At 38.1% G+C, this 14069-nt stretch overlaps 1 protein-coding gene across 3 annotated transcripts in view; it reads right to left on the bottom strand.

Moving 5' to 3' along the window:
- Window positions 1–14069, bottom strand: part of CDH20 (cadherin 20) — a 472975-nt gene that overhangs the window by 107965 nt on the left and 350941 nt on the right. For all 3 annotated transcript variants that reach the window (XM_089674847.1, XM_089674848.1, XM_089674849.1), the window contains one exon: window positions 13245–13606. In XM_089674847.1, coding sequence (XP_089530973.1) covers window positions 13245–13469 — 225 coding nt within the window. In that variant the 5' untranslated portion in view covers window positions 13470–13606. The remainder of the gene's footprint in view (window positions 1–13244; window positions 13607–14069) is intronic.

Here is a 14069-nt window from a genome sequence, read left to right as displayed (position 1 = left end):
CTGTGCGCTGTGTTTTACTTGGGAGACATGCTGCCTTGTATCTTTCTGCTGTGCAGAGAAATACAAAACAACATGTCCATGCTGACAGCTGAGACACCTGTGTTGTTTACACACAGGTCTCTCCCCTATCAGCTTTCCCTGATGATTGTGGAGTGTCGGTCGGGAATCTCCGGCCAGGACCTGGTGAATGACATCTCCAATAGTGGCTGTGTACCTTGGACAGATCTGTGTAATTGACCGTTGCCAGTACCATGTGATCTGCTGTGACCAATCAGCAGATCACATGACCATTGTAAGCAATGGATGGCTTCCTTTCATGCCATCCATTGTATACAATAGTGTTACTAGCTGTGATTGGTCACAGTGATCACATGTGAAGACTGGGGCAATCACAGCCCATGTGTATCATGTGATTAGCTGTGGCCAATCACAGCTAATCACAACAAAAAAAACCCTGAATTAATCGATTGCATTCAATTAAATACTTATAGCAAAGAAATTCTTTGCTATAAGCAATCAATGCGTAAAAAAAAAAGTAATAAAAAGTAAAAAAAAATTAATAAAAAGGAAAAATAAATATTATTTTTTTTTCGTACTGTCACTGTCCCTGATCAGTGCCACACCAGTTATATGATGACGTTGTACTGCACTGGTGACAGAATGTAAAAACATTTATGGCATTTTTTTTTAATTTCTTCATTTTCCAAAAAATTATGACAAAAAAACGACAACTTCAAAAAACTCGCCATGCCTCTTACTAAATACCACAGACTGTCTACTTTTCAAAAAGGGTTCATTTGGGGGATATAAAAAAATATAAAAGCAAATATATATATATATATATATATATATATATATATATGAATTATGTCGCTCATTTGGATATTTTTCATTTGAATTTATATATATATATATATATATATATATATATATATATATATATATATAATTTTATTTAATTTCTTTGTTATTAGAGGTTTTTTATAATGTTATATTTTGTATTTCGGAGTGATGATTTTTAGTAGACCATTCCTGCCTTCTTACCATTATCTATATTTGTTTTTATATTTCTTTTGGACATTGCTAGTCCCTTTATTATTGATATACTAGATATATTTCTATCTATATTTCCTAGTTTATGATTTCCATTTCTGTGGATGTACATCCACTGACCTTTTGTAAGATGGTGGTATTACTACTTTGTGCCCTCCCTTAGGATGGAGGTCCCCCATATCTGGTTTCAGATTTATATTTAGTAATGATTTTTTTAAAGATGGCGGGTTCTTTACTTCTGTTTTTTTTAAGATGGACGTTTTGCACTTCTGGTTCTGGCCCGTGCTTGATTGGAAAGAAGAGGGCGGATATGCGATACTATAAATATGTGAGATGTTCGCAGTGTATTACCCCTTGATAATGTCTGAGTGGACAAAACGCGTCGGGAGAGGTGTTTTCAATGCTGACGTCTGCACAATCCCGGGTCGCAGCAGTTGTTTATGTAAGCTGGCAGTTTTTTGGTTTTTGTCTTTTTGATTTTATGTATCTATATTCACCTATTATACAATAAACCCTACACTATTGGAAGTATATTCTTTGCTCCTGGTGAGCTTTATTTTACTACAGCCCGGGCAGACAAGATGACACACATTCACCGATTTTCATATCAAGACACATGGGTTCCTGCTTGATTATATTGGCGTTTATGCTGTTGTAGTGGCAGCCAACAGTTTTGGTGAGTTTGAAATTCACTGGGAGATGGTGACGGCATATTTCAAGTGGAATTGTTTTTTCTACAAGTAAGAGCACTTCTATATGGTAGTGGATGGGCATTAATTTAACACCTTCAATAATTTTTTTAGTTTGGTTTGCATTGTTTATTTACATGGACATTTATTTTTGACACTGTATATTATCAATTATGTTAAAAATATTTTTTTAATTGTTTAGTGCTGCACTTCACATTTTCAGTTATCATTAGGTCTTTATACTATCTATTTATGCCTGCTGCTCTGCATTATTAGTCAGCACGGATATATATATATATATATATATATATATATATATATATATATATATATATATATATATATATTTTATCTTATTTAATAAAAAGGACTGACACTGTACTAATGTTACTGGGCAGGAAGGGATAAACATCTGGAGCGATCAAAGGGTTAAATGTGTGCTGTGTGCGTTTTACATTGTGTGCTGTGTTTTACTAGGAAGATATGTTGCTTTGTATCTCTCTGCTGTGCAAAGCAGCATATCCATGCTGACAGGAGAGAGATCTGTGAGAGCCCTGCAGACAATCACCGAGCCCCGGCCGGGAATCACCTGCTGGGACCTCATAGTTGACATGCCCAGCAGCCAAAAGCGGTGCGGGTAGGGCCAGGGGTGGACTGACCATTCGAGCTCTCGGGCACTGCCGAGGGCTCGGGGTCAGTAGGTGGCCCCATGAAATGCCCCTGTTACCTTTTTATAGGCTTTTTTGGGTGTGCTTTGAGTTTGGGCAAAGACACGGGCGCCATGATCCCCTATTGCCCGGGGGCCCCATGAGTTGTCAGACCGCCCCTGGGTAGGGCGCCCCTACTCGGAAATGCAAATCATGTATATATACGTGATTTCGCGCAGCTGTTCTGTCCTTTAGCAGTGCTTTTACTATAGAGCGGATGTTAAGTAGTAGCATTGAAGAGTGTTTCTTTGCTTTTTTATTGTGATAAGCACTTTTAGGCCCCATGTACATGGGACACTTCTGAACAATGGAAACTGACTGCTGGAAAACGTAGGTTAAAAAACATCTGTTTAGTCGTGTTTGCATAACGCGTTTATGTGCGTTTGCGTTTAGAATCGGTTTTTAAAGATAAGCACAGGAGAACCTCCCAAATGCCCAGAATGCACTGAAAAGTGGTAAATTATTGACTATTTCAGACTGTTTTAGAGAAATACACAAAGTAGAAGCAGAGACAGTGGTATGTGTTGATGTTAGCTAAGTGTGAGTTGCTCATTAACATTTCTTCTGTTTCCAAGGGTGGGAAGGTGGCTGCTGGAGTGAGTCATTAAGGCCACCTGGCAGGGGGTCTTCATGAGGAATTTGAGGTGAGAATGGTCATTAACATATCTTTTGTTTCCAAGGGTGGGAGAGGTCTGAGATGTGAATTGGTCATTACAATGTGTGACAAGCTTGGTAGAAACATCCTTTGAGCAGTGTTTTGTCCATTTGAGCACCTTTGCATGCATTTTTCATGATGAAAAAAGGCTCTGGACAGCATTGGGAAAGGGAAGAGTTAAAAAAAAAATTCCAACGCAAACGCTTATAAACGTGATTTACCGCGTTTACAAGCATTTTGCGTTTGAAACGCTGATAAAATCGACTGCTGAATGCAAGTTTGGAGCATTCAAAAAAACGACTGTAAACTCAAATGCCTGTAAATGACTGTAGACGAAGATGTGTACATGGACACATAGGAAAACATTAGGGTGAGTTCAGGGGCTGCTGAAAAAAACACTGAACAGCTCCTAAACGTGAGTTTATCAGCTGCAGTGTACATGAGCCCCTAAGTGTTTGTCTAGATGGGTAAACCATGTTCTTCTTGTCATACACTGAACTTTTGAAGGTTTACCTGTGTACAAAGTCAGGGATTATCTGGGTACTACAAAATGCTCACCCAAAAGTAGTAGCATTCAAAATATGATTTATGAATTAGGCCTGCACAGAAATGGCCCGCTCTATGTTTTTGCACTGAAAAGAAGCAGCAGGTGCAAAGATGAGGCCTACGCTATTTTTTTTTTTTTTTTAATTCACACTAAGTAGTCACTTGAAAATACACAGTGAACAATGTTCCCTTGTGTGGTGTGTGGCTTATTAAGTGAAGGTTTTAATTAGTCTGTTGTAATGATTAAGATCCAATTCTAAACAAGTCACTAAGAAACAATGAGTAGAATTCCATCATTAATTTATGCACTTAGAAAAAAACACGGCTTTCTCAATGGAAGCTAACAAATTAATCCTTCTCTGCAGGAAGCATCTTCATTATTACAAGAGGAAGTACACTGCCATTTCGCCAGTTTGAAATTAGCATGATAGTAATTAGCAAGTGTCACAAACAAATAGCCTGGAACTATACTGACTGCATACCATAACGTATTATACAAGCTCATAGTATGATGACGTCAGGGCCCCATTGGAGCAAAACCAACACCTAAATGTATAAGTTGCTTTGTTAAAGGAGAACTACAATCAAAACCAATTTCTAACAGTATGTACGTGTAAATATAGATTCTCACCTGGGTCTGCATTTTGTCAATGAATTCAGTTGTTGACTAACAAAAACAATATCACATTTTGGTTTTCTGTAAATCAAGTGGCAGGGTTGTAATGTCTGGATTCCAGTTTGTGCGTAGGATCTCACTACTGTGGTCCTGGACAAGCACAGACTGCATGTATGAGCAAAAAGAAAGATTCATCTATATTTATGACCCTAGGTTCACACCTATGCGAAGTTCAGTGCGTTTTCCAGTTTGCAGAAAAGCACTACAGTCCATTTAACATAATTTCCTATGGATCTAGTTCACACCTGTGCTGTTTGAGCCAGTGCATTTTTTGGAAAGGGTCAAGGACTTTTTTTCCCGCAGAAAATTGCGTTTTGTGTGCAATAGACTTCAATGGACCTGTACCAGAAATGTAAGTGTTGAGTTTTTGATGTGTTTTGCTGGTTTTCTTTGCTAATAGAATAATATGACAGTTCTGTTCATGTAGTGCAACTATAATGAGACTTTACACTCTCTGGCACTCAGATAGCATCAAAGTCACATCAAAGTAGTGCAAGAACTTTTATGTGACCAAAGTGGCATGTTAGAGTTAAGGGTTAGGGTTAACCTCTTCCCATCTGGTCCATGCCAATAAACGGCCGGAAGGGAGCATTGCCGATGCGGAGGAACATTTCTATATTCAAATATTATTTATTGAAAAAAATTTTCAGACATACAGAAGAGAAAAATATGGTAAAACTTGAATATGAGAATAGAAAGTTCACTTGGGGAATTATAATACATACAAAAAATAAACAGGCGTGAAGGATCCCCACCAATAGGCCGGGGATATTTTAGGTTTCAGATGTTTACATGAGAGGTATGCTCAATGTCAAGTGAACCATTCTCAAGGTCAAAAAATTATAATTAGGGAAGAGATGAGAATTTAGAAGGGGGAAGGAAACAGGAAGGGTAGGCACAAGGGAATACTCTTTTCTTAAATTAGAACGGGTCATATTAGTAATCAGTTTACGGAACAGTTTGGATGTTTCAGCCATCGAGACCATTGGGCTGTAAATTTGTGTGAAGCTGAGTTGTGTAAGGCTATTCTTCTTTCTATTTCACAATGGAGATTGAGGTCTTGAAAGAGGCGAGACAGAGGGGGGGTAGTGTTAGAGCGCCATAATCTGGTAATATTGGTTTTTGCAGCTGCTAAAGTATGTAAAATCATGGTCCTTGAGTTTATAGGGAATATCTATGCCAATGTGTAGGAGAGCTAAAGCGGGGCTTGGAGTAATTAGCGTATCTGTAATGGAAGATAATATTTGAAAAACTTTGTTCCAGTAAGACTTAATTGACCTACAGTTCCAAAGTATATGGAGGAGTGAACCAGACTCTCCACAGTGTCTCCAGCAAGCTCGCAAATGTTTTGGGTAAAATAAAGATAACTTAGTAGGAGTCATATACCATTCGTGTAGAATTTTTAAATATGTTTCCCAGTGGGAGGAACATTTCGAGGCCTTGTAGGTAATAGTGAGTGTTTTTTCCCACACAATTGGGGAAATGGATTGGTGCAAATTTTTCTCCCAGTTGGTTAAGAAAGACGTGTACGTTGCGAATTGCTTTTCGAGTATAAGAGTGTAGAATGTGGAAATTCCTTTCTTTGGGTAGGTAGTTCTATGTAAGAAATGATGAGCCGTTGCAGGGATTTCTATGATATGTGAAATATTGGTTTTGCAGAGTGCATGGGCTATGCGCATATAGGTAAATTGTTCGGTATCAGGAAGGTGGAATTTACTTTGGGTGATGTAGAAGGAGTCTAATGTGTCTAAGGTATATATGTCTTGAATATGAAGTATGCCAGAGGCCGTCCATGTCGTTAGGTTTAAATGGGGAATGATGTGGTGAAGGGATGATAGTGGGGTAGGGACTTGGACGTTATGGTTCCCCGATTTGTTATAGTCAATAAAATCATACCAGGCTGTTAAGGAGGCGCGAATACATGGATGTTTGTGGGGCATTCGATTCTGAGCTATGGGAGGTAGAAACAGCATGTCCGTTAAAGTGCGTGGGTGGTACAAAGATGTTTCCATGGTAGTCCATATTTTTTCAGGGGAGGGATGCCACCAGAAGAAGAGCTCGTCTAATAGAACGGCTTGATAGCAGGATTTCATGTGTGGGAGACCTGCTCCTCCTCTGAAGGTAGGGCGTATTAGTAGATTCGTGGCGCATCTGGGTTTTTTTGAATTCCATAAGAACTTGTTTAATATCGCCTGGAGTTTGGCGAAAAAAGAGTAGGGGACTGGAATAGGTAGTGTTCGAAAAATTTATAGTATTTTAGGAAGTATACACATTTTTAGGGTTGCTATTCTACCTAATGTCGATAGAGTAGCAGTACGAAGGCTTTTGAGATCCTGTGGGATAGTTTCAAGAAGCGGTCTATAATTAGTTATGTAGAGTTGGCTAATATTAGCGGTGAGTTTAATTCCCAAATATGGGATGCTGTATTTTTCCCAGGTAAATGGGAACTGTTTAGAAAGTAAGTCCTGGATTATGGGCGGTGTGTACAGGTTTAAAATTGATGATTTGGGTTCATTAAGTTTATAGTATGAAACCTCTGCGTAATCAGTAATATGTGCACGTATCGTCTGAAGAGATTTTTGTGGATTTGCGACTATAAGTATGATGTCGTCTGCAAAGAGACTGATTTTATGTTCGGTAGTATGATATTTGACTCCCGTGAACTTTGGGTCATTTCTGAGCTTGGTCGCTATTGGTTCTATTAGTAAGGTGAAGATTAAGGGGGATAGGGGGCACCCTTGTCTGGTTCCATTTGATATGGAGAAGGGTTGTGAAATCGTGCCGTTAGTTAACACTCTAGCAGAAGGTTGAGAGTAAAGAGCGAGAATCGCCGACAGTAGCCAGCCAGTAATGCCATATTTTTGTAGTGTAAGTGCCATGAATTGCCAATGAATTCTGTCGAAAGCATTTTCCGCATCTAATGATAAGAGCAGAGAGGGACGTTTATCGGTTTCTAGGTGATGCAGAAGAGATATTATTCGCCTGGTAGCATCTGGGGCCTGTCTACCAGGTATAAAACCCACTTGATCCGGATGGATCAATGTAGGTAGATAAGGGAGTAGTCTTTGGGCAATTACTTTGGCGTTTATTTTTATGTCCATATTGATTAACGAAATTGGTCTGTAATTTTGAGTAAATTGTGGGTCTTTACCCGGTTTTGGGATAGTAGTGATTATCGACTGCAACATGTCGGAAGGGAATTTACCGGTAGATGCTGCGTGGTTATAAAGGGCAGATAAGTGTGATTTAAGGTCGGATGCAAACGTTTTGTAGAATTCATTAGTGAATCCATCGTTCCCTGGGGATTTATTTAAGGGTAGAGTAGATATAACTTTTTCAATTTCTATGGATGAGATTGGCGCCGATAGAGATTCAAGTTGAGGGGGGGTGATGTGGGTGAGTTTGCAGTCATTCAGGAAGCTTTCAATGGTGAGAATCGTAGGTTGGGTTGTATTTGGGTCATCTTTTATATTATATAGCTTTTGATAATATGTTGCAAAAGCATTGGCTAAATCTTGCGGGTTCGAAAGAGGCAAACGTGTGGTTGGGTGTTGTATCGTAGATATTTTGGTCTTAAGTCATTTGTGTTTAATGGTCTTAGCAAGAAGAGAACTTGCTTTATTTCCTAGTGCATAAAATTTAGTTTTCGTTTTTTGGAGATTGGTGTCATATGAATGGAGTAATAGGGTACGTAACTTATTTCTTTCTTGATTTAGGGTCGCGTAAGTGGAGGGGTTAGGGTTCTTTTTGTTGCGTTCTTCATTTAGGTTAATGGAGGTTAGAAGTTGGTCGATTTGTTTGGATCGTTGTCTTTTTATACGCGAATTTAATTGTATGAGGATACCTCTCATGTAGGCCTTGTATGTTTGCCAGAGTGTGGTGATTGAGATATCCGGAGTGGTGTTGGTAGCAAAAAATAAATTATGTGCTTCCAAGATATGCTTCTGATTGTCCGGGAATGAAAGGAGTGAGGAATTGAGTCTCTAAATCGGCGGAAGCGCCGAACGTCGATCATCATCTAAGGATAAACTGATTGGTGCGTGATCTGACCAGGATATGGTGCCAATGTTCGATGAGGTCGCTTGCTGTAATGTCCATTTATCGGTGATAAACATATCTATCCTCGAGTAGGAAAGATGTGCGGGGGAGTAGTAAGTGTAGTCTCTCTCGGAGCCATGTTGGCATCTCCATATGTCATACAAGTCATGGTCGTGTAGAAATCGATTAAAGGTATATTTACTAGTTTTCTTTTTGGAGGATGAATCCACAAGTGGGTTGCTCATAACGTTGAGGTCTCCGCCAATTATGAGTCTGCCTTGTTTATGGGTAGAGATGAGCTTGTAGAGTTTCCGATAGAATTGTAATTGGTTGTCGTTCGGGCCATAGACATTCACCAATGTATGGGTTATGTCATTGATCTGACAGATGAGGATGTGAAAGCGTCCAAGTGGGTCGGCTATTTTTGAGACGAGGCGGAAAGGGAGGGAATCGCTAATGGCTGTGATGACTCCGTTTTTCTTCTTGGGGTTGGTAGACATAAAAATTTGTGAAAAGTGGTGAAGGTGTAGCTTAGGCTCTTTTCCAGTGGCGAAATGAGATTCTTCTATGAAGAAAATGTCGGCTTGGGATTTCCTGGTTTCTTTAAAGAGTAGTGATCTCTTAAAAGGGGAGTTTAGGCCTCTAACGTTGAGAGATGTTATAGTAATCATTGGTAAAGAAATATTCGTTGACAGTACAGTGTCGGGTTGTTGTTTAAGAGAGACAAGACTCAGTAATCTCCTAGGAGTAGGAATTGGTTGCTTACTTGTGGTACTAGTATGGCTCGGATGGAGGCTGTGAAACTATTGTGCCATGTGGACTCTAGGAATGCAGGAGTAGGAGTAACGAGGAGTAGTCGATGGTGCCTTAGAAGAAGGGAGGTGGAGACAAACAGGGTAATAAAAACATTTCTGCATAAAAAGCAGGTAGGCCAAGTAGCCAACATCGCTACTTTAGAACTGAGGGGTATAGATGGGCTTTGGAGGGTCATGCCAAACAAAAACATGTAGAACGAACATCTTCAAATGAGGGCCGATCGGCAGACAATTGGACATTTAGAATGGCCAAATGGCCTTGTGATAATCCTGGGGGTATCACCATCTGAGGGCATAAGTGACCTGGCAGAGGAGACTGAGTGGTACTACAGGAGTATTATAACAGAGATCCCCAGTTTGGTGGAGCATTATTACTTAAAGCATTGTGGCCCTTAGGGGTCGCATGGTTAAGGTGTGGAGGCACTTTAGCTACTTTTCGATTACGATATACACGTGTGGCATGCTAACACGCATCATGTTTGGAGTGAAGAATTGAAGCACTGACATCGCTGTGTTTGTTTGCACATGAAATGTCAAGCACTTTGTTATTGCACTTTATTGTGGATTTTTATTTTTAACCTAAATGTATACTCATACTGAGCACCTATCACTTTCAGTTAGAGTGCGCAATGTCATTGTGTATTACTTTTACTTTGCATATATTGTATTTTTGCATGATTTAGTTAGCATACGCATGACCTGTTTTGCACTCTCAGCACTTGGCACTTATATATTTTTTGGGGGGAATACTTAGCACTAGTCATCTATACCTTTCAATACAGTGTGGTCACTTTATATGCATTTTATATTTTTATATCATTGTACCTTACATATTTAGTTTTTATGTGAAGCGCTTCACCAATATTGTTTTTTTATGTTATACATCCTGTGGTATTGGGAATAGGTGGTAGCAGCTTGCATATATTTGGGGTTGTGTTTGTTCAGACCAGTGGAGCGCAGGGGGATTATTTTTATATTTAACATGCAACATTGGTCACATAAAGGTTACTGCACTACTTTGATGCAACCTTGATGCTACTTTGATGCTATTTGAGTGTCAGAGAGTACAAAGTTGCATTAAAGTCGCATCAGAGTAGAACTACAATAACAGAACTGTCATACTTTTCTATTAGCAAAAAAAAAGCAAAAAATCTTAAAAACACATGTTCATAAACACAAAACACACCACAAAATGCGCTGGAAAAATGTATCAACCGCAACCTGCATAGATGTGAACCTAGCCTGATGGTAGATGGCAGATGGATCTAAATGTACTGGAGTTTTAAACTTCAAACTAGAGTCTTCTTGATCTTGCATTTCTAAATTGCATTGCGGCATATTACTGCATGCACATTAACATGCCAGGTTTTTCATGCTAACATGCAGTGCATTAAGGCAGTTCATTTATTTTGTTGCCAATGCTCCAAAAAAAAACAAAAAAAGCATGTTCCTCTTTTCAGTGCACTGCATTATAACACACCCATCTGTGTGTTGCATGCTTCCCATTTGTGCATTCTGGTACATTTGAGAACCTGCACAAAAATAAGACTAGTTATGGACTCAACCGGAATGGGTTTTTGTTTTTTATACTGTATATATGTAAATAATCCTATAAGGATAATAATTCAAAAAGGAAAAGGTGAAATGTATTTAATTGTATAGGTCCTGGTTCTCAGGTGAGCGGCCATCTTTAAGCTTGGTGGAGGGGTGTGACGGGTGAAGCACACAGTATTTGAAGTACATGTGAATCATCCACGTTTTATGGACACACTTAATATAGTTTCTAATATGTTTTTTTTTTTTTTGAATGTTGGTTGAGTAGCACAACACATTTATATTATTGGGTACAGCTAGCTACTCACAGTCTGACTTTCTTGACTCCTGTAATAAAAGTTTTGATCATTGTAGTAAAGTATTCAGGGTTAAATGACCACACTTACTTATACACTATGGGTGTAATATAAAGAATAAACTGTGAAATGTTCATTACTGTGTAGTTGAGCAAATTCTCTGATTCTTCTGATAACCTTATTTTATGCTAAGATCAACCTGTCAGAACCATTTTTATCAAGAAGTTAGCATAAAAATAGTATACTGGCCAACAATTTTTAATGGGGTCAATAGACATTCGCCCCAACTGAAGTTTTCTCAGATTATTTAAACAATTTACAATGTAACTGGGCATGTTTTACACTGAATGATAATCTTCATGCAATGGGGTTGATTTATTAAACTGGAGAGTGCAAAATCTGGTGTAGCTCTACATATGAACCAATCGGCTTCCATATTTTTTTTGGTCAAAGATTAATTGAACAAGCTGAAGTTAAAAGCTGATTTGCTACTATCCATGCACAGCTGCACCAGATTTTGCACTCTTCAGTTTTAGTAAATCAACCCCAATGTCACATGAAAGCTAGGTGATAACCATTGCAGTATCAGCTATGTTTATTATCACGTGTTGTATTATCTCATATTACAGTGCTGTAATTCTTCTGCAGTCACATACTGGCATAAAACAGGATCATATAAAATACAGTATATTATTTACACTTTGGTTTTTGATTATAAGATTCTTATATTCATTTTTGTCCACTTAGGCTCTGCACTTTCATATTCACATTTAATTTTGGGGTTCATATACTTACCTTACTTGCTAGCTGCCTTGCACTTGTCTGATTTTGGAAGCTAAGTGTAGGGTTGGGCCTGGTCAGTACTTGGATGGTAGACCGCCTTACCTTATTTAGTAGCTGCATAAATATTCTCTTTTTCCCTATTTCTTGAGTTTACATAAAATACTGTATTCTGCTTTTGAGGATGTTGCTTGCCACAGCTTACATTTCAGTCAAATTCACTACTGAATAGCCATGCAGTTGCATAATGAGCCATAAAGCACTGTGCCATATGAAGATATACACACGGTGGAGAAAAACATATAACAGTAACCATAGCTAGCCCTTCAGCTTTTTAGTAGTAACCATGGGGTTTTCAATGTAGCATGAACATGAGCATTTCACCATAATCAAAATTAGGGTTGTCATTGTTCCATGGAAGTGAAGTAATATATAGTACAGATTTGGGTTGCTGCAATATGTAAGCTTACTATTTACTATGCTGGGCATAAAAAAAAAACAAAGGTGATTTTAAGGTGTATTTCCAGCCAAAATATTTTTGAGTTTTGAATAGTGTAGGAAAGAGATTCAACACCTGTTGTGTCTTTATTCATACTGGGGAAATTTGCTCTCCTTGTTTGCCCTTGTGTCCATTGTAACAAGGACAGAAAATGATGGAGAATCCAAAATCTGTGATGAGGTGTGGCAGCCTAAAAATTTACTTTTGCTTTGTAGAGATGTCCAGGTAATTCTATAATGTTGTTGGAATTGGAAGTGAAGCAAAACTGTTAAAAAACCCAGCAACAGTTGTAAATGCTCATTACTCTATTGAAACAATAAAAAAGTTGCCCTTTTGTAAAATGTAGACCTATATTTACTAAACAAGCTATAAAAATATTGATGTTGCAAGGTAATACAAATAATAAAGTGTAAATCTGTAGCCAAAACTTTCTTTTGTAGTTATGGTTAATGTGAGGAATTGATGTCAGTTTTTTAAGGCTACTTGTTCCCCCAACTTGTTTTGATGACCACCATCATTAGGGCTAAGAGTATCGGAAATTTAAAATGAAATAGCTGCCACTGGAATATGAGGTGAAATGAAATATGTCAATGGGTACACCTGTTACAGTGACAACAGTCAAAGAGGGGGTTTTTCCTCACTTTGGAGAGATTTCCACTCATTTTGTTGTGTCTCAGAAGGGGAAATTTCCCTAACAGGTAACAGATAGTAATAAAAACTTGAAAAATATTTAACTAAAATATAAAAAACAATCAAACAAACAAAAAGAAAGAAAACCGTGTTGGATAGATACACTATAATCTCTTTAGAAGCAATAATTTAATTGTGCAGAATACCCCAGTGTGCATGGTTGAATATCGAGCATTCTGTTTTTTTTCCATTGTTATGTTGCCTATTTCAAATCATTTACTTCTCATGCTATTTTGAGCATCTTACCTTGCCAACGTACAGTGGGTCTGTTCCTCTATACTCTTCCAGAACAAAGAACTGGTTCCATACCCAGCTTCTTTTTGTCCGGGGATGTGGCAATGGTTTGTTCTCTGATTTTACATCCATTTGTTTCATCAGCTGACCTGGAATTCCAAATCCAGCTGCAAAGTCCAGCAGCACCATGTAATAGATACACAACCCTTGCTGGGCACAGTTCTTCAAATGTCGCATATTTTAAAAGTTTTTTTTTTATTATTTATTTAAAAAAAAAGAAAAAGAGTAATCCTTGGTGTAAAATAAATACAAGAAGTAGTAAAAAGATCTTTGATCTTGATTTAGTCTTTGACAGTCGTCTTAACAGCAGATTCCTACGCAGTTGAGAAATAAAAGAGAAAAGAACAGAAAGTTAATATGGTATTTTCAATTGGAATAATAATATTTTCTGCTATAAAATGTAGAGGATTTTGCAAGGGCAGCATGATAATAAAATATGAACAGTGTGTTTAAGAACAAAGGGGTCTCTTATCTTCTTATACACAACAAAGTAGCTACGGACGCAGACACATTGGGGGTTGTAGTTAGTGGGGAGGGTTACTTCACTTTGGCTACTTTGATTACAACAGGGTTCCGCTGTATTATTGATTTGCTGTAGTTAACAGCATGCTCTCAAAAATACAGTATTTATGATCTGAGAAGCTCTTTGAAACTGCTGAATATAAGCATTGCCTTCCAGAAAATAGAATACCGACCAAGCAATTTCCAAGGACAGATGCTTTTTTTCTTTTTCTAAATATATGTTTGTTGCTATAGAGTTGCACAATGTTTTTTTTT

The sequence above is a fragment of the Staurois parvus genome, unplaced genomic scaffold (genome assembly GCF_062004578.1).
Source record: "Staurois parvus isolate SC_StPar_1 unplaced genomic scaffold, SC_StPar_1.0 ptg000153l, whole genome shotgun sequence".
Classification (NCBI taxonomy): domain Eukaryota; kingdom Metazoa; phylum Chordata; class Amphibia; order Anura; family Ranidae; genus Staurois; species Staurois parvus.
This window is presented reverse-complemented; position numbering and strand designations above follow the sequence as displayed.